Consider the following 24,538-nt stretch of genomic DNA (forward strand, 5'->3'; position numbering starts at 1 on the left):
CCGAGAGACTGAGGCAGCATGCAGTGGGTCTGCATGGGTCTGCACCAGATGGGATCCTAGAAATGAAAAAGGAGAAGTGGACACATGCCCCACCCCTAACCCAGAAGCTCTCTCTAGTTGATAAACACTTGCAAATGAAATTTTAGTTTTCTGCAAGGGAGTCTCATTAGGGAAACAAACTTCTCTTATGGATAGGCTACTTGCCTAGCAGGAGACAGCCAGCAGAAAATGAAATCAAAGGTATCTTTGAAGGTTCCTGTTCTCATAATATTGTGTCAGGACTTTTCCTTTTCTCTGCTTTTTTAATTTCATTCATTCATATTCTCTCTCTCTCTCTCTCTCTCTCTCTCTCTCTCTCTCTCTCTCTCTCTCTCCCTCCCTCCCTCCCTCCCTCCCTCCCTCCCTCCCTCTCCATATCTATTGTGGCTTCTGGTTTTGTGGGTTTTGTGGGATTCCTGAGTGTGTGAGTGAGTGACTCTCGGTGTCTACATCAGTTTCTTATATCTTTTCCTGGGCTCTTTTGCTTCTATTTGTTTTGTCCTATTCTGATGTGTTTGTTTTTGTTTACTTTATTGTATTTCATTATTATTCCCTAGATGCCTGTTTTGTTGTCTAGTGAGAGACAGAAAGGGGGTGGATCCAGATGAGAGGAGAAGGAGGAGAAACTGGGAGGAGGAGAAGGAGGGGAAACTGTAATCCAGCTTTAGCTTATGAAAAAAAATCCATTTTCAATAAAAGAAAAAAGAGAAAAAGGACAGTTTCCCTTAATTAATGATAGGAGTTACTGTCTTGCCATGTGTATCTGTCCTTTCCTGAGGCAGGGGGATTATCTTCCACCCCTTGAATTAGCCAGGGCCGAATAGTAAGCTATTGATGAATCAAACAGTTTAACTGGCCCTTTTCCTACAGCCGGTACTAGTGAGGACTGAAGGATTCTTCTTAGCTGTCTTGTTCTCTGAAGCTTTGAGCCCCTACTCTTCATATGCTTTCTGATTGCCAGGAAACAGGGCCCTTGAAAATCCACACTTCCCTGTGTCTCCTCTCACCCTGCTTCCCTCTCAGGGCTTCCAGGCCGTCAGCACCATCGCTCCCATTAAACGTGAGACTCACTTGCTTCCTAACCATGCCTGGTGCCCCTCAAGGCCTCGGTTTGAGAGAATCTAGTACAATGTTCTTCACCCCCACATCAGGGGAAAGCACAGGCCCATGCCCTCCTCAAAGATTAAGCCTATTATAGAAGATGAGGAGAGCAGCTGACAGCCAGGGAAAGTGGGGGATTTGGGTCATGGAAGCACAGCGAAGAATCCAGGTCTCTCCATCTACTGAGAGAATTAATGCAGATTATTGGTAATAGGAATAATGGCAGATGGCATTTGCTAAGTGCATAATGTATGCTAGACACTGTGCTCAGAGCTTACATAAGTTATCTACTATAGAACCTGAAGGGGCATCTCATCCATATTTTATAGATAAGGAGAGTGAGGTGGAGAAGCATTAAGTATAACTAGTTGACAGTCATGGGTTAGTAAACAGTAAGATAAAGGTGTTTGCAGGCAGCCAAACAGCTCCATGGCCAATTTTAATTTATTATTTTCCTGCCTGAGCTAAAAACAATCTAGGACTCTAATAACTTAAACCCAAAGTGGTAGAACAAGAGTTTGAATGAGCCCCCAAAGCCTTGGTTTCTTTTTTTTCTTCATTTTTCTTTATTAAGAAATTTTCTACTCACTCCACATACTATCCATAGATCCCTCCTTCTTCCTTCCAGCCCTCTTTCCCAAGCCACCCTACATCCCTACATCCCCCAAATCGAAGTCTCCCATGGGGAGTCAGCAGAGCCCAGCACACTGAGCCTAGGCAGGTCCAAGCCCCGTCCCACTGCACCAAGGCTGTGCAAGGTGTCACACCACAGGCACTGGATTCCAGAAGCCTGCCAATAGATCAGGGACAGATACCGATCCCCCTGCCTGGGTGCCCCCCAAACAGTTTGAGCCAAACAACCGTCTTCTGTATCCAGAGGGTCTAGTCAGTCCCATGGGGGCTCCACAGCCACCAGTGCACAGTTCAGGGGCTTCCACTAGTGTGGCCAGTCATCTCTGCATGTCCTCCCATCATGATCTCAATGTCCCTCACCTGTAGCATCTCTCCTCTCTCTCATCAATTGGATTCCCAGAGCTCAGCCTGGTGCCTGGCCATGGATCTCTATATCTGCCTCCATCAGTTACTGGACAAAGGCACTATGATGACACTTAGGTTATTTGCTAAGCTGGTCACCAGAATAGACTGGTCCAGGAACCCTCTGGACCACTGCCAGTAGACCGAGGTGGGGTTCAACCTTGTGGATTCCTGAGAGGCTCCCCAGCACCCTGCCTCTTCCTATTCCCATGATGTCCTCATCTATCATGGTATCTTCCTCCCTGCCCTCCCACTCTGTCCCTGTTCCAGCTTGACCCTCCCATTTCCCTATGTTCTCATCCTCCACTGCTCCCCCTCTGCCACTCCCCCCCATACCCAGTCCACTCATGTAGATCTCATCCACTTCTGCTTCACTGGGTCATCCATGTGTCCCTCCTAGGGTCTTTCCCTGTTAGCTAGCCTCTCTGGAATTTTGGGTTGCAGTATGGCCATCCCTTTCCTCACATTTAGTATCCACTTATGAGTGAGTACATACTATGTGTGTCCTAAGTCTGGGTTACTCACTCAAGATGATATTTTCTAGTTCCATCCATTTGTCTGCAAATTTCATGATATCTTTTTTTTTTTTTTTTTTACTGCTGAGTAGTACTCCATTGTGTATATGTGCCATATTTTCTTTATCCATTCTTCAGTTGAAGGGCATCTAGGTTGTTTCCAGGTTTTTGTTATTACGAATAATGCTGATATGAACATAGTTGAGCATGTGACCTTGTGGTAAGATTGAGCATTCCTTGGGTATATACCCAAGAGTGGTATAGCTGGGTCTTGAGGAAGACTTATTCCCAATTTTCTGAGAAACTGCCATACTGATTTCCAGAGTGGCTGTACAAGTTTGCATTCCTACCAACAGTGGAGGAGTATTACTGCTCCACACCCTCTCCAACATAAGTTGTCTTTAGTGTTTTTGATCTTAGCCATTCTGACAAGTGTAAGGTGGTATCTCAGAGTTGTTTTGATTTGCATTTCCCTGATGACTAAGGATGTTGAACAGTTCCTTAAATGCCTTTCAGCCATTTGAGATTCTTTTGTTGAGAATTCTCTGTTTAGTTCTATAACCCATTTCTTAATTGGACTGTTGGGCATTTTGATGTCTAATTTCTTGAGTTCTTTATATATTCTGGCTATCAGCCCTCTGTCAGATGTGGGGTTGGTGAAGACCTTTTCCCATTCTATAGGTTGTCTGCTTTGTCTTGTTGACCATGTCCTTTGCACTACAAAAGCTTCTCGGTTTCAACAGGTCCCATTTATTAATTAATGCTCTCAGTGTCTGTGCCACTGATGTTATATTTAGGAAGTGCTCTCCTGTGCCAATTAGTTCCAGACTACTTCCTACTTTCTTTTCTATCAAGTTCAGTGTAACTGGATTTATGTTGAGGCCTTTGATCCACTTGGACTTGAGTTTTGTGCATGGTGACAGATATAGGTCTATTTGCAATCTTCTGCATGTTGACATCCACTCATGCCAACACCATTTGTTGAAAGAAAGCCTTGCTTTCTGGTTACAGAGGCAAATTATGGATCCTCACTGCTCTATGAGGCTGATCTGCTAGGTTCAGAAGAGCAGGCTCTGTACTAACAATGGGAGCGACCTGCCTCCAGCCTGTCTCTGCCACAGAAGCGTCTACTGAGGATATCTACACAGAGTAGTGTCTGCACATAGTATGTACCAAAGGCATAGAGCTGGTTCTGAGAGATGTTTTGCCTTGCCTTGGCCCCAGGAAAACAAAGCTAAAAGTGTTTTCATTATAGTGACCACATTTGTTTTTTAGTAATAGTTTTCACTGAATCATAGTTAAAGTTTCTTCCAATATACTAGCAAGGAGTTTCCTGAGTATGCTTAGAGTGAAGTCCACATTTGTGGCTATTCCCATTATGATGCTGACACGTTCAAAACACCAAGGGACAGTAGCCTAGTAAGGGAGCATGGAGCCCTAAGACAAGATCTGTCCCTGGCTAGCTGTGTGACATTGTAGAAGGGATTCTTCTTGAAACTCAGGCTTCCCACCTGCAAAATGGCAGTGTTGAATTCGTTCATCCCAGTCCTTCCTTAACTGAGTAATTGTGAGAAATGAAGGTGTAGTCCAGAGGGAGGGTGCTTACAGATTCTTTCTCTGATGACCCCCTGCTTCTCCCAGCTCTGTGCCCTACTTCTTTATCTTTCTCCCATGTCAAAAGACCAAATCAAACAGCTAGCTTGTCTTTGAAACCGTCATGAGCTCCCCACTGTGTGAGTGTGAGCCCTCCCTCTGTTTCTGTCCCTGGACCAGAGAGGACACTGGTTTTAGTTCCCCCCATGTCTAACCCTCCAGTGCATCTAGAGAAAAGCTATGAAAAGAAAGAAAAAAAAACCAGCTTTTCAAAGTAACTGTATTTTTAGAATTTTGTGTTTTCTTTTTAGTCATAATCCCATGAGCGACACAGTAGCTTATCTCCCTGATAGGGAACAATGGATATTTAAATATAAAACATGTACAGCCACAATATCCAGTGAAAAGAGATTTTTCTCCTGTGAAGCCTCTGCATTAAGGATTCAAAAGACTGATCCATGGCAGTTTTGTATTTTCTTGGTCCCATTCTACATGTTTTCAAAGCCAAGGGGTGACTTACTTTTGTAGGGAATAGACACTGTGGAGTTCATTAAGCATTTCATATCTTATAACAAAAGATTTTCTACAATGTACTTGTGATTCAAACTCCACATGAAGCTTTAGAAGATTTTCTGAATTGCTTTGCTAATTAGATTTAAAATTCCCTTCAGTGTCTCCATTGCAAATGTAACCAACTTCTTCTAGTGTTCAGATATGCCCTGCAGACAGATCAGCCACAGAGGCAGCAAGGCCAGTCCTTGGTTAGGAAAATGGATTTGTGAGACCTGAAGTCAGAGGTCAAGGTAGGGCTCAGGAATCCTAGCACCCACCTATTAGATTCCTAACCAAAGGAGGCCAGGAGAGGGCCAGAAAGAAAAGACATCTGAGGTTTAAGACTGAACCATTCAGGAGAGGCCACACTGCTACAAGGCAGTGCATGAGCAGGCAGCCCTGCATCTCCATTGCTTAGCACAGTAAGACTTCTTACCTATAATGCTGATGAAGGACTGTGCCTATCACTTAGTGCCACAGGCTGATTTCTCCTTTGCCATCTGTACCTGCACACAGAAGAAATAGCTGACATGGACTTTTTAGTACCTCCCTCTAGAAAAGGACTTCCTCTGACATTTCATTGGCCAGACCTAGTCACAAGACCCCAGCTAACTGCAAAGTTGCTGGGAAGCATTGTCTTCCTTGTGCCCAGAAGGAGAAGCCAGGTATTGATAGTGAAATCGAATGCAGCTATGGACAGAATGTACTAGAACCAGGGCTACATGGTGGAGGAGCCAATGTTCTGAGGTAGATGGTGGAGAAACCTCCATCACATCCCCAGTTCTCTGGGTGTGAGAGCTCTGGGCACATTGCCACACTTAGGCAGAATTCTCAATAGTCTTAGTTATCCTGGGACATTAGCTTTTAAGGTACCTTCCTGGTCTATTGTTTCAATATTCTGAAAATGTATAATATTGTCATTTACTATCAACCTTATAATCAATTTACTCAGTGAAAATGTATAAGCTTTAACTATGAAATCTGCCATTATGTTCACCTTTAACAAAGCGTAGGAAATTGATTGTTTGCAGCCCTCCTTTGGCAAAGCCAAGCTTGTCAGCATGTGCAAGATTCACAGTCATTTGTGGGCTGGAAGAGTTGGGATTGAGATTTTTTTTTTTAATCAAGGCTCTGAACCATCGTACTCATCCTTGTCTTTTTCATTTGATCTTAAAGAGTATTTTGAATGCAGAGCCTTTTCTGTTTCTTATCTTCCTCCTATTCCTGAGCAAGACATATGATAACATCTTTCTATCTAGCTGCATTATTTTCCAAAGACTCTATCAGAAAGGAAAGTGTCCTTTATTTGGTTGAGTTTATTTCTGTTGCCTGTTGAACAAGGACAGCTAGACCTACCTTACAGAACTGTTACGAGAATTAATGATTTGGGAAAGGGAGACCTTTTGGAGGAGCATTCCAAACTGTATGGAGTCAGACAGTGAGTTGAACTAGATCTGCTTGCTTTGTTTATCCACCACTCAGAAACAAACAACGTAGATGCAAATGCTAGCCGGAGGTATCCATACATATGAAGCATTTGGCACTGCTCCTAGCACACAGAAACCCTTTCAATGTCAGCATCAGTGCCACCTATATTGTCATAACCACTATTACCTACTGCTGCATCTATTATAATACCATCACTGACAGCACCACTGTGATAGGTGTTATTTTAGGTGTTAGTGAACCAAATTATATTTATGGAACTAGCATGCTAGAGATACTTCTTACCAGAACATAATAAATATGCTTGAGTGTCTAGTCTCTGAACACTGCCTGACTTTTTCCTCTGTCACCTCTCTTTTTTTCTTTTTGTAGTGGCTTCAGGCAGTGCCAACCATAGTAACAGACTCAATGAGTACCTTTGCTCCTTTACTGACATTGAAGCTTTCAATGGTGTCATAACTTTTATTATTTTTTATGAATTGCAGTGCCGGTGGCAGATATCAAAGCAGTGGTGACGGGAAAGGACTGCCCTCATATGAAAGAGAAAGGTGCCCTTAAACAAAACAAGGTATGATTTCCTGATCATTGTAAATGGCTATATCTGTCCAATGCAGTGAGCCTTCATGATGATCCCAGCCCTCACTTATAGAAATGTGCATGCATGGATTGGAAGGTTCACCATGGAACCAAGGGTATTTTATGTAGTGTTGTCCATCTCGGCTCTCCTTTTTTCCTTCCTGATCCATTCCTTTCCTGTCCTAATGCCCTTGGTCTTTCTCTGCCTGATCACTTCCAGGATGCCTGCTCTCTCTTGTTCCCCCACTTCCTTTCTACTTCTAACCCTAGACATTATGATGGCTGTTCTCCCTCTGTCTTTGTATGAGCCTCCTCTGCTCATCTTCATCTGTTCTATAGGGCTCTTCTCACCTCTTGCTCATGGTGTCCCCTCTCCCAGTGCTGCTTCCCTGGAGTCTCAGTGAAGCCCAAGACAGGCAGACACCAGCTGACTCAAATAGGAAACACTGAGCATCTTCTAGCTTTCAGCACCATAGTAAGTAGACTATTAAGTATCCAAATGCAGCTTAAAGGAGAGCAATACCCAGAAATCCATGCTTAGGTTCCCATTAACAGTGTACCATTTCTCTCCATCCCTTTCAAGTTTACCAACAAGGTTTCACCTTGATGGCCCACATTGTTTTATGAGGAAACAAGGTGGGAACATAATCTAGAAAGACAGAAAATGTCCTCTTGTTTCTAAGTCAGAGGATGCATTAAGGAGCCAGTATTTTGTTATATATTGGCATCTTGTGTTATATACCATCCATTGAAAAGAAAGAAAGGATTTGGCTATGTGTAGTGGTATATGCTTATAATCCTAGCACAAAAGAGAATGAGGCAAGGAAATCATAGCCAGCCAGCCTGGACTGCATAGCAAGATCCTGTCTCAAAAACAAAACAAATCTAGATTTACCTGACTACTCTAGACATCTGGGTGCCAAATGCCACATGAATCAATAATTTAGTTCTCTGATTCTAAAACCAGTGTCTAGGAGGAATGAAAAAGACCTCATATATTCTGCTGTCAGTCAGGATTAGCATAATTGTTCCCTGTTTTCTGATTCCAACGAAGATAAAAGGTCATTGCCTTATAACTATGCTCAAAGAAAACGAAAAGTACTGTGAGATTATTGTTCAGGATGTCAGAAGGGAAAGATACAGGCAAGGATGCTGATTGCAAGATCCTTGCTCCTTGTGATATATACATATAATTCAACTCAAGTCCATGTGCATTCCTTCATTGCTAATCCCATCATGGCACAAGCCTATAAGGTGCTCCAGTGACAAGCCTAATCATACAGAGGGATGCTGGAGACACTAGAGTCTGGGTGACCTGTTGGATAACACCTGTAAGGGTTTCCATGTCAGATAGACAAGGACTTTGTTGTTCTTAGACTCGAAAGAGCATTATAAACTGTGGCAACAAGTCCCAGATTTCATGGTTTGCCTCTTGTGGGGCTGACTTCCTTCAACACCAGCAGGGATTGCCATATGTTCCACATGTCAGGTGTTCCCTCTTCAGTCTCAGGGAGCACAGGCTCTGCTCAGCTCCAGAGAGGTTCCTGGTTATATTAACACTTGAACTGAGCAGGAAGCCATGTGAAGAAAGTGACAACAAGAATCTAACCCAGAAGGCTAGGGGGGCTGGCTGGCAGTAGAGGAGTCTGCCAGGACTTGAACATGCTGATTAGGAACAGGGAATTCTGTCAAATGCTTTCAGAGACGTTTGCTCCGTCAGCCCCAGCATGTGACGGTCTGGAGGGCTGTCACTCTTCTCTTCATTCAGAAACTGAACACAGTGGCAGGTTTAAAGAGAAACCCTGTGGCAGAAAGCAAAGTGGAAAGTGATCTGCGAAGGCACCTAATGTCAACTTTGAGCCTGCAGATGCATGTGCACACACATGCATGTACACCAGAAAGCACACACATGTGATCCCGAACATGTGAACACTCATGCATACACAGATACTCATACATACCACACACACACAAATGCATGCAAGAAAAAAAACCAAAGCCCAATTTTCTTGCTATACTAACATAAATTATCACTCTAAAGACCAGACTCTCATTTCCTATTACCTAATATGTTAAAAAAAAAAAAAATAGAGGTATGCTTCCTCTTACCCTAAAAAGGAGGGTAGAGGGGGACAGCCCACAGAAACAAAGTGATCATCCAAATCAGGGCTCTGGTTTCTCTTTAGATTGTGTAAATCATTTGGCTTTTACCAGAGTGACACAGATGTAGGACTTGTCAGATTGGAAAGTTATAACTATGATTTAAAATATTATGGTTTACTGTAGAAAAAGTCAGCGTTATATGAGTAGTGTTCAAATGAATTGGTTCTGTCAAAATGGAAACGATAAGGACTAGAAACTTAGTTCAAGGCCAAAGCAGGAGTAGTATCAGAGAAAGAAAAGGTGAAAATAAAAGAAACAATATTAGGCTTTTAGTCGCCTATGCAAAAGACTGCTACGTGTTACTAAAGGGACAGAACAGACAGTGTTACCAACATGCCCGTGTTTATCTAAATGCATCACTGATAGCTTTCTGTATTGTCTGAGTTTGTCAATTAAGATTTTTATACAAAAATGATCAAAGCATACTTATTTAATGTACATTGTAAAGGCTCAAGCAAACTTAGTTTGAAAAAAAAAGTGAAATAAAATTAAATATAACACCACAGCTCAAGAAACAGAGACCCATACAGAAATAAGGATAAGAATAGATAGGCCTTACTTATTTCTAAGGAGAAACAGTGACACCATGGGAAGAGGCTGAACAGCTGGGCTTGGGGCTCTCAGCTGTGGGGTTTCCCAGAGCTGGCAGCACATGTGTACAAGGGCTGTGCTGGGTTCTCCTAGCATGTTCTGGATAGAGAGCAAAATGGTCCTGACCTCATACAGGGCAGACCACTTAATCCTTGAGGATGTGCAGGTAGATGTTGCTCTGGATGTACAAATCAGGGTGGTAGCAGGGTGTGTGAGAAAGCTCTCAACTGGAACTCCAGGGGGAGTTTAGAGCTCAGATCCTTTCAGCTGGCACATGCTTCGTGGCTGGTCCCTATCCATTTGGAAAGGTCATCTGACTCAGGAAGCACAGAGATTCCTTTGTCACCAAACATTCTGAGACTCATCAGCTCCTGCTGTGGCCCCTTGCCCATGGGACCTCAGGTGGCATCCCATTTGTGGACGCTGGTGGTGACTGGGTAGTGATTTGGGGAGGCCATCGCTGAGCTGCTGTCATGGCAACAGGAGCATGGAGAATGAGTAACAACTAGAAACTGATGTTCTTGTTAAATTAAGAACCTTATGCTATCTGTAAGAACCCTACTTTCAATATAAGTTTAAAGTAATGGAATGGGGAAAGATTCCCCATACTGACTCTAATAATAATTAAAAAGAAAAAAAGCTGGGTATCTCTATTACTCTTATACAAATCAGACCCCGGATGAAAAGATATTATCTTTTCTCCTGGAAGACACAACAACCTTACCTTACACATATGTGAATTCAATAAGAATTATCAAAATACATGAATCTGGAAACTGACAGAGTGCAAGGGGATCTCAGCATCCTCTAATAACCAATTGAGATCAAGCAAGATGGCAATCAAGTAGATACCATGAACAGCACCATCCGTCAGCTAGGTCTAATTGACTTCAGTAGAACAATCCAGCCAGAAGCACAATACAAGTTCATCTTGAGGTCACAAAAACATTCACCAAGATCTACACTGGGCCATAAAATCTTTTGTTTGGTTTTCACCATGACAAAAATGAAGTGTTTTATTTTTTCAGAACACTAATCTTACAAAGCATATTCTTGGGTCACAGTAGATTTCAAGTAGGAATCATTAGCAGAATTAGAGTGAAAATGCAAACATTTGGAAATTTAATAACATGCTTCTAAATAACCAATACTTTAAAGTCATAAGAGATATTATGTGTCTCAAGCTATATAAAATAAAAAAAACAAGTTATGTGTGATGCATCATTTATAAAGAAATTTATATTAGATACTTAGAAGAAAAGCAAGCACTGAAGTCCTTAATGACTCTATCATAAAACACTAGAAAAGAGGAGACATTTAATAAGAAATGAATGGATAGAAATTAGAGAAGAGACAATGAAACTGAAAACAGAAGAAAGCTCAGCAAAACCCACATTTAAAGGATAAAGGAAATTAATCATGCTGTAGCCAGATGAAAAGAGAAGGGGAGAAAGAGGGAGAAAACCCAAGTCACCACATGGACACAGATGTGGAGATGGGATCTCAAGAACACATGACATGTGTAGACTTGGCCTTCTTTCAGACCACATGTCCCTCACTTACAAATTCAAAAACAAATTGGGAAGTGATATTTCTTAAGGTGTTGATGTTTTCATTATTTTCAGGATGCTCATAAAGAATTGAATGGATAGATGTACTAGAAAGTTGCTGGACAGACAGCTGGGCACGGGTGATAAGGCACATGGCTCTGAGTAGACAAACTTGACCATAAGTGGAAGCTGCTTCCTGTATTTACCATGTGTTCCAGCTTTTCCTGCCACTTCCAGCCTGATGTGAGGGGCTAGAACATCAATGTCCCATCAGCCTGGCTCTTTCATTTACATGTACATGGAAATTACTTGCCATGTGATATTGACATTATCCATAGACCTTATTCTTCAGACAGTGTCAAAAAGTGGAAAGAAAAGCTACAGTTCTACTTCACATGCATTTTCCCAGGACTCCAGAGACACCCCCCATCCCACCCCTTTTGGGACTTCTGGGTAAGAAAGAGCTATCTCTGGCTTCAAGGAAGGGTTAGATACAGTGTGTCCACAGTAGGCCCATCCCTGCCAGGTATCCAAAAGTCATGGTATAGTGCTAGCTCTTCAGACAATTTTTGCAGCTAGGGATCAGCTTCTGAAATCCTGTGCAGCAGGACTCTCCATGAGCCGAACTGCCCGAACAAGGCCAACTTAGTTATTATCACCCAGAAATGAGAGACTTCATTCAGACAAAAACTGCTAGTGACTAAGTCTTGTCATACATTTAGCATCTGCTTGTGGCTGCCATAATCCAAGGCCACAGAATAGAAATAGAAAGGGAGTTGCTCCTTCCCTTGAGGTATCTGCTGCAGAGGACCTGTTTCTGTGTTCAGTCAGTCATCATTGAGCATCAGAGATCTGATGAGCTCTAGATAGAGTGGTGACCAGGACAGATGTGGCCTAACCTCCTGGAACTAGAGTCTAAAGCATTTGACAGAGGTCAGTCCCAACAAGAAAATATTTGTGGAGACAAGAAGTATGGAGTTCTTCACAGTAAAGTTTTCTAACATTTGAATTGTCACCAGTGGATAAAAATTCAATGCAAGACTTGATTTTTAAGGAATAGGGATTCTGAATTCATGCTATGTAATTTTGAAAGTCTGATGGGTTGCTATGTGTTTTAGTCAGGTATTCTTGGTGGTTGTCTCCCTAGATATGGGGCTTGTAGCTGGGCAGTCATCACACATGACCTAAAGACACTTCAGTGGATCTTAGAAGTTCAGATATGAATGTATTTGGTATAAGAGAAGCTACCATGTTGTCATGCTCAGAAAAATGTAATGGGGCTGTTGGTAGTCATTCAGGAGATCACTGAGTTCACTCTCTGGCTCAGAGAAAACAAAATGAACATCTGGGAAAGACAGACGACCATGATGTGGAGAAAGGGAAATCAACTGCTTTTTCCGTTCAGGATGAGTGAAAGCCTGAGGCTGGGAGTCCACCAGACGGACACTGGCTGGGTATTTTATAGGGCCACCAGGTCTCCTCCCCTTTCCTCTGTTGCTCTTATTAGATATTCACACCCATGCCTCCCCACCATTTCTCCTGCATTATCTTCTGGGAACAAGAAGCCACTATCGCAAGGAATCTGCTTTGCTCTCTGTGTACTTATGTCTCCCTAACTGCCTCACAGAGCCATTTCTGTCTTGTCATGTGATTTTTCTAACCAAAATACGAAGCAGATTCTACTAGAACTTGATTTATCATCTTAACTTAAAATCTTTGATTTACTTCAGCATTCATTCACTGAGTGTATTGAACATCTTCTTTGTTTCCAGGTACTAGGAATACAAAGATTATTATGGTCCAGCCCCAGTTCTGGGTGTCCAGTGGATTAAGATTTATGCATAAATGTAGTTATAACTCATCATATGTCTCAAGAAAATAAACACAGAGGTTACAAACATGAAGAGGCCTAGACACACTTCCTCGTGGGAAGGAACAGCTCTGCCTGGGAAAGTGTTCACAGCAAGGGTTAGAGAGGGACAGCTAAAGAAGGCAGTTTGGAGAACTGATGATCTGTTCAGATAAACTAGAGCAGGTTTGAGAAGTTTACCTTTGTAAAGAGGGCAGTCTCAGTGCCGCATGGATAAGAGACAACTTTCCTTTCTTTTAAAATAGAAACTTAAGTTCATGGGTGTACAGATAAGCAAATGTGAGATCTACTACTATGTCTACAGTTGTATTTAACATCCACACATATGCCCAACAATATCATGTATCAAAACAGTTCACCCTTAATGTGACTGGGTAGATGGAGAACACACATGGTTAAATGAGATCTGGGGGAAATGGCCAGTGTGTTATGTTACTCAAAGCAATATGAAAATGGCAGCCAACATTGTACACTCAAGATGTGTTGTATAAAACTCTGTCTCATATTGTCAGTCCATCATTTACCCATGGAAGACTGCATATTCAAATGCTCCTTATGCTAAGGCACTGTTTCTCTGAGTGTCTTCTCACTCTGCATGTCTTGTCACAAGTCCCAGAGCTGGAGGACCAAGTGTGAGATTATGAGTTCAGAGACCTCAGCAGGTGGGGGCAATGTTTAGTATCTCCTGTCCGCTCTTTGCCCACAGCTAGGCCTATTCAAAGACTTCCTGGTTAAGGCAAAGAGGCACTGTGCCTCAGTGGAGCAGGGCTGAGGTGAGCTGCCATGACATCTAGTTTTTCACATAATTAAGTCCAGAAGAAACAGAAGACCTTCAGTAGTGAACAGGAAAGCCCCAGTGTGTGAGTGATGTGTATGTGTGTGTGTGTGTCTGTCTGTCTGTCTCTGTCTTTCTCTCTGTCTGTCTGTCTATCTGTCTCTCTCTCTCTCTCTGTCTCTCTCTGTCTCTCTCTCTCTCTGTCTCTCTCTCTCTCTCTCTCTCTGTCTCTCTCTCTCTCTCTGTCTCTCTCTCTCTCTCTCTCTCTCTCTCTCTCTCTCTCTCTCTCTCTCTGTGTGTGTGTGTGTGTGTGTGTGTGTGTGTGTGTGTGTGTGTGTATGTGGATATGTAGGCCCACAGCAGAACACTTCCCAGATCTGTGACAGCCTATTCAGCTGCCACCTGGAGCCTGTCTTCCTTACAGGCAGTTTGGACAGGTGGCAGTTTCTGGAGAGTTGGCCTGAGAGGTACCACTGCTCTCAGCTTGGCATCCTCCCTTCTTGAAGTGCCAGAGAGCTGACCTTCACCAATGACTCAGTGACAGCAAGCCAGCAATGTCAATAAAACCCATTAAAAATGATAGCACCCTTTCACGCAGGCATGCAGTTCAGAGAATTAATTCCTCCCACCCCTCCCAGGCAGCCCTGGTGAGATTAGAGTGGGAATTGACATTCTCACGAATTTCCCATTTCCTGCCTGTGTTTATCAGGAATCTAGGTCATGACAGCTCAGATCCTTCATGTCCTGAGCAGTAGATGCATGCCAAAGGAGGACAAAGCCCAAGGTCATTGTGCTCCTTCCTATCTGCCTTTTTGCTCTCTGCACATCTCAGCTCCAACATCCTGCTTGCCAGTGGCTTCAGCACCTAGCAAGGGCATGCATCTTGGCTATGTGCTCTTCACGCCAGCTGTTGTCACAGTTGTTGGGCAGGGTTGGACAGAAAGACCTTGGTGAACTTCATGCCCTGTTTGTTTGCAAAGGAACCCCTTTGTAGCTAGAGTTTCAAAGCAAAGCCATCCCTCCTTTCCCTGCAGGCTTTCAAGTATGAGTCAGAGTCCTCTTAATAAATGACTCTCCATTATCACCACTGTGATCAATAGGTATACTTCTCCTGCCTCTTTTCATGTAACATCAGACCCTCCTTCATAATTATCTTACTGTTTGTGATTTCCTTAATACTTCAAGGAGCAAGAGAGGTTTAATTTCTCATAACTTTCTTACAAGTAATAATATATAATGTTGGCTTGCTTGGGGCTTTTTAAAAATACTCCCTGGAGTGGGATTCATGGTTGCTGATATGTGTTGCTTTATTGATTTTTTTTTTTAAGATGACATCAATTTATGTTAGCTAGCTATTGCCATTTTGATTGTAAATTTAAAGGCCTTGAGACCGTTATCAAAACAAGTGCCAAACTAAGTGGAAAATGTTCTTGCTTACTTGATTGTTGCATAAGTTCACTGAGGCCTTAATGGAGGGCTGAGAAAGAAAGTGAATGAGAAATGAAGAGATGAGTTTATGCAGGCACGCATCCATGACTCAGCATCCTTTTCTTCCAGGGTTTCTATTTCTGGCAGAGTGAGGGGCCCCTTTGAATGTGGGATGCATGGCAGTCTAGACTTAGAGCAAAATTGCCCCCTCCTAATGAGAGCACAACTAGGGGTGAGATGGACAGAGAACTCCATGAAAGCCAGGATAGCTTGACAGTGGGCTGTGTTCAGAGAGAGCCCAGCTAACACAGGGTCTTCAGGGGTTATTTTGGAAGGATTCTTTACTTCATCTGAAATATTCTTTCTGGGGCATTGTGATGTGACTCACTTGCCAAAGGCAAATCCTCACGGATAATCAAGGTAGAAAATGATGTGGAGAGAGGTCTGGCTTCCTAAAGAAAAAAACGTGTTGTGGTCAGTTTCTTAGAAGTGCTGCTCCCAGATCATAACAGGGCAGAGGTCACAATCAGTGGTGCCTAATAAAAGTGTGAAGAAAATATGCTAGAGCATACATTACCACAGTAAAGAATGCTGGTATGGATACACTTGACCCTTCCCATCCAGATTAGTAGCCTGTGGGGTTCTGATATGGGCTATTGACTGTTACCTCCACTCTGGTGACTTCTCAAACCAGTGGGATGATTGTGGTACCTAATATGGGTATAGCACTCACTCTGAGAAGTGTTTTGTGGTTGATATATTATGTACCCCAATAAACTTATCTGGGGGTCAGAGAACAGAACAGCCACTATATTAAATGTAGAGGTTAGGCAGTGTTAACACACGCCTTTAATCCTAGCATTCTAGAGGCAGAGATCCATCAGATCTCTATGAATTCAAGGCCACACACTGGAAACAGCCAGGCATGGTGACACACACTTTTAATCCCAGCACTTGAGATCTCATGTCTTGCTTGGGAAAGACACATGTCTTTCATCCCAGAAGTGATGGCAGGAAGCAGAGAGGTATATAAGGCGTGAAGACCAGGAACTATAGGTTTTAAAGCTGTTAGTCTTTTAGCAGCAGTTCAGCTGAGATCCATTCAGATGAGGCTTCCAGTTCGAGGAAACAGGATCAGCTGAGAAGTTAGCAAGGTGAGGTTAGTTGTGGCTTGTTCTGCTTCTCTGATCTTTCAGCTTTCACCCCCATATCTGGCTCTGGGTTTTTTTAATAAGACCATTTAAGATTCTTGTTATAGTGTTTTAAACATATGTATTTGATATGATACTAGGTGTTTTAGCCAAATTTATCCAGCCACAAAAAAAAAAAAAAAGAAAGAAAGTGTCCTTTAGTCCTTGGCACTGTGGATCTGGCCCCATAGTCTGCATTCAGTCAGTACACATCAGTGATTGAGTCTGTCTTCTGACACAGCATCTAGGCTCCTCCTCCTCCGTATCCTACAGCATCCAGTGGATAAATCTTGGATTCATGTATCCTTTGTTTACAGTGGTACAAAGATCCAAAGATATGTACTAAGATAGAGGTTTACCCAGAAGTCTCATTACCTTTGGAACAGAATCTGTATTTTGGAGCATCCATACCTCTATGGGCTTCCGTCTGCTAGGAGTGACTAAGAATTGATTGGCTAATTAAAACGTTCTCTACCTCTCTATCTTCTTGAAGGGGAGATACACAGCTTTGGCCATGTGCCATCAATCTCTCAAAACTCTGCCCCATAAAAAAGCAGTGATAGGGCTTGGTGCCTCTGTTCTTATGAAAGAGAGATGGTTCCTGCAAGCCTGTGCTGAATCCAGAGGACTCAGGCTGGGAGCCTGGAGAAGCGCATCCCTTTCTCCTAGCAGCCTCATGGTTGCTCCCCTTCTCCAGACAGAAGACAAGTCATGTCCTATGTTTAAGCTCAACCACTTGTAGTGTTAAGAACTCTAGTTTCATTTAATGTGGTGTTTTCTCTGCTCTATCACAGGAGGTGCTTGAACTTGCTTTCTCCATCTTGTATGACTCAAATTGCCAACTGAATTTTATTGCTCCTGACAAGCATGAGGTAAGGGGTCTTGGTACGGGTTAATTTCTGAGAGAAAAATAACAAAGAAAGATTCTAGAAAGGCAGAAATGTCACTTCTTGTAGAATGCTGCTTGCAGAAATCATGAATGAAAGGGCATCCTGGTGACCTGGAACAGAAACCCAAACAAGTACCAGCTACAACAGCTCAGAATTCTCAGCAGCTGAATCAGCAGCCATGTGTCTTACCCAGCTTTACTGTAACAACATGCCTGAGGTCACTTGGAATAACAGTTTACATTTGACCTCCATTTTCTGATGTTTGAGTCTGTGGTCAGCCGCATTAAGATGAGTGCACATGGAGGAGGCACCTGCTTGCTTCCTGGCAATGAGGAGGCAGAAAGAGGGGAAGGGCCAGTGTCCAAACATCCCCTTGGTGTACCCTCCAAATCCTGAACTCTTTCCACTGGGCCCTCCTCCTGAAAGATCCAGCATTTCCCAATCGTTCTCCTTTAACACAGCCTTTGGGAGAATATTCAGAGTCTAAACTGTAGGACAGTCATAAAGAAAATTGATGTACAAATGACTCAGGCTCGGCAAGGGCTTAACTAATCTGGAGGAAGAGGTGGCCCTAGCTAGGGCTTTGATGCGTACTGAATATTTAATCTTTGCCCTAGAGCTTCCCCAGATAAAGTGCTGTCTCTATTTGTAGGGACCATCTGATGAAGTAGTTTCTCTACCAGGTCTCTTCAAGCTGTTTTAAGAGGTTCAGGGCTGTCTCTCTTGTTGGAATTTTATTTCCAAGATGCTTTTATTCCTTTTTGACATCTTGTTATATGTATAATTTGTTCCTCTTCTTGTCAGCTATATTTAAAATATTTAGCATAAGTCTAGGAAAATGCATTTGTAAAATAAAGTAGCAGTTCTGGTTGATTTCACTTTTTCTCTTGTAAATTAGACCCCAAAATCATGCTTGGAACTTTATTTTTAGATAATACCATTCAAATTTTTGTTTTGCATGTAGCTGCACAAACAGCTTTTAGAAGGAAGGGAACATTTTAATAGAATCTGACTTTTGTTCTCATTTCCCTGAGGAGATTCAGTTCATTTAAAAGGTATTTAGTGTCTGGTTTTCAATGGTTTGAAGGTTTTGAATAAAATTATCCATCCCAAAGAGAGAGGAAAGATTAGACAAAAATCCTGCATTTAGAATGGTGCTTAAATATACTTCTGTGTCATTTGACATTTAGTTTGCAGAAGGGTAAGACTTTGTCTTCATCTGTCTGAAAATAGATACATAGCCTCCCGTTTCTGTTTTTAAATAAAGTTGTGGTTATGAACAGGCCAACATATCCAAGATATATAAGAGACATAGAAAACGACCAAAAATAGAAGAAGTTGGGCTGTTACTTAAGTCAGTGCCAAGCTATTTTCCCCAGTATGTGTATTAATTCCAAATTTGGAGAAATGCTTTGGGATTGCCAGGTGTGTGTGTGTGTGTGTGTGTGTGTGTGTGTGTGTGTGTGTGTGTTAACATAGCTGCCACTTCTTATAGACTCTATATGCTTATGAGCACTTTCAATTTTTTTCAAAACACTTGAATATCTAGTATAACTGCTACAAAAAATAGAAGGAAGTTCTGTTACATATGTCTTCATTTATCAAGTAGAGAGAAAGAGGCCTTCCAAACTGAATACCCAGCAATGAAAGGATAATTATAGGAGTCTGGAAAGACAGCTTGGTGGACAAAGCCTTTTTTGTACAAGTGTGAGGACCTGAGTTCTAATACCTAGAACCCATGTAAAAGCCAGGCACTGTAGCACATGTCTGTAACCCAGTGCTTCTGCAGTGTGATGGGAAGAGGAGAATCCCCAAAGTTCATGGGTCAGCTAGCCTGGTATATACAGCAGTGAACCACAAGGAAGAGACCCACCCTGTCTCAAACAAAGAACAAGAGGAGGACTGATACTTCCACTCTGTGGCGCGTGCACACACGCGCGCGCGCACACACACACACACACACACACACACACACACACAAAGACTCCCTCTCCCACTTTAACTGCTACACACATGCACACACACATGTAACATGAATTCTAATTGGTCTTACTAATAAAATCCCAGAGCCAGATATCAGGGTAAGTGTTTAAAGCTCAGAGAGACAAAGGAGCAAGCCACAGCCACCTTGCCAACTCCTCAGCCAAAAAGAGGCCAGGCTCCTGTCTCTGCCTGCCTTATCACTTCCTCCCTCCAGCCAGCCATATCACTTCCTGTTTCCTCCTCCCAAGTGTTGGGATTAAAGGTATATGCCTCCCAAGTACTAGGATCAAAGGCATGAGATCCCAAGTGCTGGGATTAAAGGTATGTGCCACCACTGCCTGGCCTCCGTGGTTAACTAGTGGCTAGCTAGCACTCTAATCTCCAGGCAAGCTTTATTTGTTAGAGCACAAAAAAATGGCACCACACACACACACACACATGCACATACATTCATTCATGCACACATGTGTGTACATGCATATTTGCACTTACACACACAAGGTAATTATGTATAACCTACCCATCTCCATACCTGCCCCCATTAAATACAGTAGAGATTTATAGTCATTCTGGAGGGCAGCCATCTAATGTGAGTCTCCCTGGGCTAACATCAAAGAGGCAGCAGGCTGCATTCCTTCTCAGAGACTCTCAGAGGGGAATTTTGTGTCCTTACCTTTTTTCTACTTCAGAGACCACCTGCATCCTTGGCCTCCATCAGTTTCATCAGTGACAACTTGAGTTCTCTCCCCAAATCATTCTCATTCCTGTTCCATAGTGAAATCCGTATCTCCGGCTTTTCTGACCCTTCCTTCTCTATGACATTAAAGGCCCTGGAATTACATTGGGTCACCTAGATAATCTAAAATAATCTCTCTGTTATGGTCAACTGGCAACAGCCTTAATTGTTCCACATAACGTAAGATCTTCCCAAGATTCTGGAAGTAGGATTTGGACATCTATGAGAGATGGATGTCCTGGCCCCCTCAAGCTGCAGCATCATTGCAGTATCTCTCTTTCCCAACTGTCTTGCTGATACTTTTAGTCAGAAGTTTAACATATTTCAAATTCAGCTTTTAACTAACACTAGTGGTGTTTTCTTTTTTGTTGTCTTGCCTCTTTTTTAAAAGCTAGCACCCACAGGTAATTGACTGCTGCCTAATCCTTGGATCCACTAGAGTTTACAAAAGGCTATGTCTCAATTCTATCATCCTATTTTTATTTATCAGTGAGAGATACAAGGAGAATCAGGTCTCAACAACTGTTTGTGCATCCTAAAATTAGAATACATGAAGGCAGGACAAATACTTGGTTCCTTTGTAAATTTTTAAGATAATAAGCGTATCCTAAAGAAGATCAAGAAGGTTTGTTTGGCATTTGAGTATCATTACGAAGTCAAAATTTAGTTATCTTTATTAGTATCCATGTTACCCTATCCTGGATAGTATGTACATCATCAAGTTCTCTTACGACTCTTAGTGACATGGCCCATGTCTTTGATAGCTTTCTGGATTTCTGGTAGGACAAGATAGTCCAGGTTCACCGTGTACCTGTCCTGCCTTTTCTCTGTCAACCCTAGTTACTTTTACTAGGAATTAGTAATTAGCCTTCAGAATCTTGGTAAAAAGATAAAACTATTATAATTTGGTTATAATTTTTAGGCTAAAGGTGTGATTTTTACCATAAAATATATCATGACATAGTCCTGAGAATTCCAACTCAAATTCAATAGTATGAGATTTTTATTTATTGGTCAATGTAATTTTTTATGAAAAGGTCATTGCCTGCTGCTTCTCAAAAGCAATGTTCCTGTAGGTTAATCTGTACCAGGAAGGTAGCCAAGGCTGGGAAGGCTTTGTTCAAGGGACAATAGTCCCAAGACTTAAGGATCACTGTGACATGCTGCCAGAGCTGTGAAGCCTTTCTGGAACATGGCACTCAGTGTTATCCACACCTGGGTGTTTGTCAGAAAGACCTGGGAAGCTCTTATAAATAAAGTCTCCTCACCTGTGACCAAGAAAATTGGTTATCTCTGGACTGAGAAGTAGGTCCTTATTTCTTTCCCTTATTTGTGAGCAGATGGCTGGGTGCATATAATCAGAAAATGGTTGAGATATTCATGAGCACACTGGTGTTTCCAGAAGTGTGTTAGCTCCACACTTGAGTCAGAGATCACACAGCTGAGGTAGAAAGAAGTCTTTACAGCTTAACTGCTCTCTTCAGGCATGGCTCACACCAATGACCTTGACGTGCATTGTGGCAGAATTTTCATCACATCATAGGTTGTAGGGATCTATTGCTTCTGTTGAAATGTCCCATCACACAGTGGAGCACAGCCTAGGTAGCCACAAATGTAGTGCTTTGGCTCATTAGTATCTGGAATTGCAACTTGACCCAGAGAGTACAGGAAAGGATGGGATCTAGAGCAAATGTTAGGAGAAATTCCAAGCCAGCAAGAAGCAGAGCAATTGTCAGCATAGAGTCCTGTATAGGACCAGGGACCACCTAACAGGTGAATGAACAGTAACCACATAAAGGCAGTTGTTGAGATCTTGGCCCTTCCTCCAGGTACCAATGGTTCTCTTTTGAAGTTAGCACAGAACTCTAGCCTTTGAAGAAGATCTGCCAAGAATAATGTGGATCTTCAGATAAATGAGACATGATTCCTTCTCCCCAGAATTTCATAGTCTACTGAAGAGACAAAGACTGTCATTCATTTTATGAAGAAAAAAAAAAAACATTAATAATGTACTTCAGTGTTTTCCAAACACCATGTCTACCACAATCAATCGCTCAAATCAATCAATCGCTGGGTACTAGAGACCTGGACACAGGAGGTCCAGGCAGGCAGTCAACTGATATCTTCTTAAAATAACCAATGATGTTAGGCATTTGGGTTATAAAAACAATGGGAAACTAAAGGCTATTTTCTAGCTCTGTTTTGCTAAGAAACACAAAGGCTACCTTGGCTCCACAGTGAAACTGAGTTGTCAATGTCTGTGCTTAAATATTAGATTCAGTAGGAAGGCATTAGCTACTAAACAGGGAACTGTGATAAGTATCAAGAAGAGGAAAGCAGGGTGTGCTGCTAAGTGCAGACATATTGGTATATGTTCCACCTGCATCTTAAATAGCACTATCATACTGCACAGTCAAGGGAATCCAATTCTTTGTGTTCTATTAGGAAACATTTTGGTATGTAAGAACCAGCTTCTGGAGTTGGGTTGCCTGAGTTCCAATTCTGCCCACTCCACTTACTCCTACATCACTTCATTCCTCTGTGCTTTGGTTCTCTTACCTTGAAAAACATGTGACAATAGAAGTCTCTGCTTCATCGAGAGGGTATGGGAATTAAAGGGACACATAAGACAGACAGCCATATGCTGGGTACTGAGTTCAGATAATTGCTGCTCTTATAATTATCATCAGTAATGGTCCTTGCTACCTCCTCTCCCACCAGTATTGCATCTGGACAGATGGGCTGAACGCACTTCTTGGGAAGGACATGATGAGTGACCTGACGCGGAATGACCTGGACACCCTGCTGAGCATGGAGATCAAGCTCCGCTTGTTAGACCTGGAAAACATCCAGATCCCGGATGCACCTCCGCCCATCCCCAAGGAGCCCAGCAACTATGACTTCGTCTATGACTGTAACTGAAGCGGCTGGGCCTGAACACATTCCTCCCAAACTGGAAAGATCTAGCTATCAGCAGAGAGAAGCGCAAACACACCCACTTGTTGTGTGGTGGGAAGCTGCGGGTCAACCCTTCCTTTGATCTAATTTTTAGCCCTAGCTTTTTTTTTTATCCCCCCCTTTGGGGGGGGGCATCTTACCATCTCCTTGAATCTACTTCCCGACTCTGTTTTAGATCACTCCACTGCTCCAACTCACTGGCGGCGGATCTTAAGCAAAAGCCACTACTAGAAAGAAAGTCTACTAGTCCTCTCATCCTAACCTGCTGCGGGCATATCCTTCTGTCCTTCTTCCCTCTTGCCTGGAGTAGGGAACCCAGTTAGCCCTGAACTGCCCCAAATTTGCTCACTAAACCAAGAGAAATGCCTAAGGCCAGGCTTGGGTAAAATAGCTCTGTTACTGGACAAGAAGACCAAAGGCCACCATCTCCTACCCCTTCTCTCTAGGGTCAGCTCTATGTGAGGTGAGATCGCTTTCACATCTCTTCTCTCCCTTCCTAGCCTTGGCCTTGCTCTGGTCCACTTTGGTCCTGTGTGTAACAGCAGCAGCAGCCTCATTCCAGTCCTCTAAGGTATTAGATCTTCCAAACACTCCACAGAGCCCATGCCTGTTCCTTGTCTGCACTGTGACCATGACCATGACCAACCTCTCTGTCACACTATATGGTCTTGGACCTCCTCTCCTTGCCCCAGCCCAGACCTGCCATCTTCATTTCTTCAAGCCCCCAGCCTCTTAGCAGAAAGCACAATGAAGTCAGTAGTTCTGCTCCATCTCAAATAGATTAAACCTAACGGCCTCTAAAGTGGCTAGCTGTTGCTATCCAACAGTTCCATGTCACCTTCTCCCTGGGGCTCCTGCTACACCCCAGGTTGTCCAGGGTGGTCAAGCTGTCAGACATTCAAGTTTACATCGTTGTAATTATTATAGGTCTTTGCAATTTACAAGGGTTTGGGGTTGTTTTGTTGTTTTGTTTTGTTTTTGGCTTTGTTTTTGTATAAAAGAGTCTAACATTTTTTTTTTTTTTGCCAAACAGATATATATTTAATGAAAAGAAGAGATACATAAATGTGTGTACTTTCCAGTTTTTTTTTAATTATTTTAATCCCAAACATCTTCCTGAGAATAACATTCCCTTAAACATGCTGTGGAATAAAATTAAATGTGATGAGTTGGGGAGCTGGTGTTTTGATTTAGTAATTTAGGTGCTTGCTACTCAGTCTTTAACATCACCTGGGAGCTTGTTAGGGATGCAAAATCAGACAGCCCCTCCAGACTTCTGAACTGGGCTGTTTGAGTGCGTGTTCATTTAGGGAGAAGCACTGATAATCAGCTCTAAGCATAATCCATATCATTTCTAGGAAGCATATCCCAACTCACCAAAGAAATGAGACTCACTGTACAAAAATATGATCATTTCACTTTACATTTCTGCCTCCTCAGCATACTTTTCCAGTATTTTCTCCTTATCATTACATGGTTTATAGAGCTAGTCCAATTAAAGATTCTACTGACACTAAGGGAACATGTTTAACAATGGGAAAAAAAAA

The 24,538-nt window shown here is 42.5% G+C and overlaps 1 protein-coding gene across 6 annotated transcripts in view; it reads left to right on the plus strand.

Annotated features, from left to right (window-relative positions):
- Elmo1 (engulfment and cell motility 1) overlaps nucleotides 1-23,989 on the plus strand; it is a 534,802-nt gene extending 510,813 nt beyond the window's left edge. For all 6 annotated transcript variants that reach the window (XM_036187573.1, XM_036187569.1, XM_036187572.1 and 3 more), the window contains 3 exons: nucleotides 6,767-6,849; nucleotides 17,219-17,296; nucleotides 22,755-23,989. In XM_036187573.1, coding sequence (XP_036043466.1) covers nucleotides 6,767-6,849; nucleotides 17,219-17,296; nucleotides 22,755-22,955 — 362 coding nt within the window. In that variant the 3' untranslated portion in view covers nucleotides 22,956-23,989. The remainder of the gene's footprint in view (nucleotides 1-6,766; nucleotides 6,850-17,218; nucleotides 17,297-22,754) is intronic.
- Nucleotides 23,990-24,538: the final 549 nt, after the last annotated feature.

Source organism: Onychomys torridus, chromosome 5 (assembly GCF_903995425.1).
Source record: "Onychomys torridus chromosome 5, mOncTor1.1, whole genome shotgun sequence".
NCBI classification, from domain to species: Eukaryota; Metazoa; Chordata; class Mammalia; order Rodentia; family Cricetidae; genus Onychomys; species Onychomys torridus.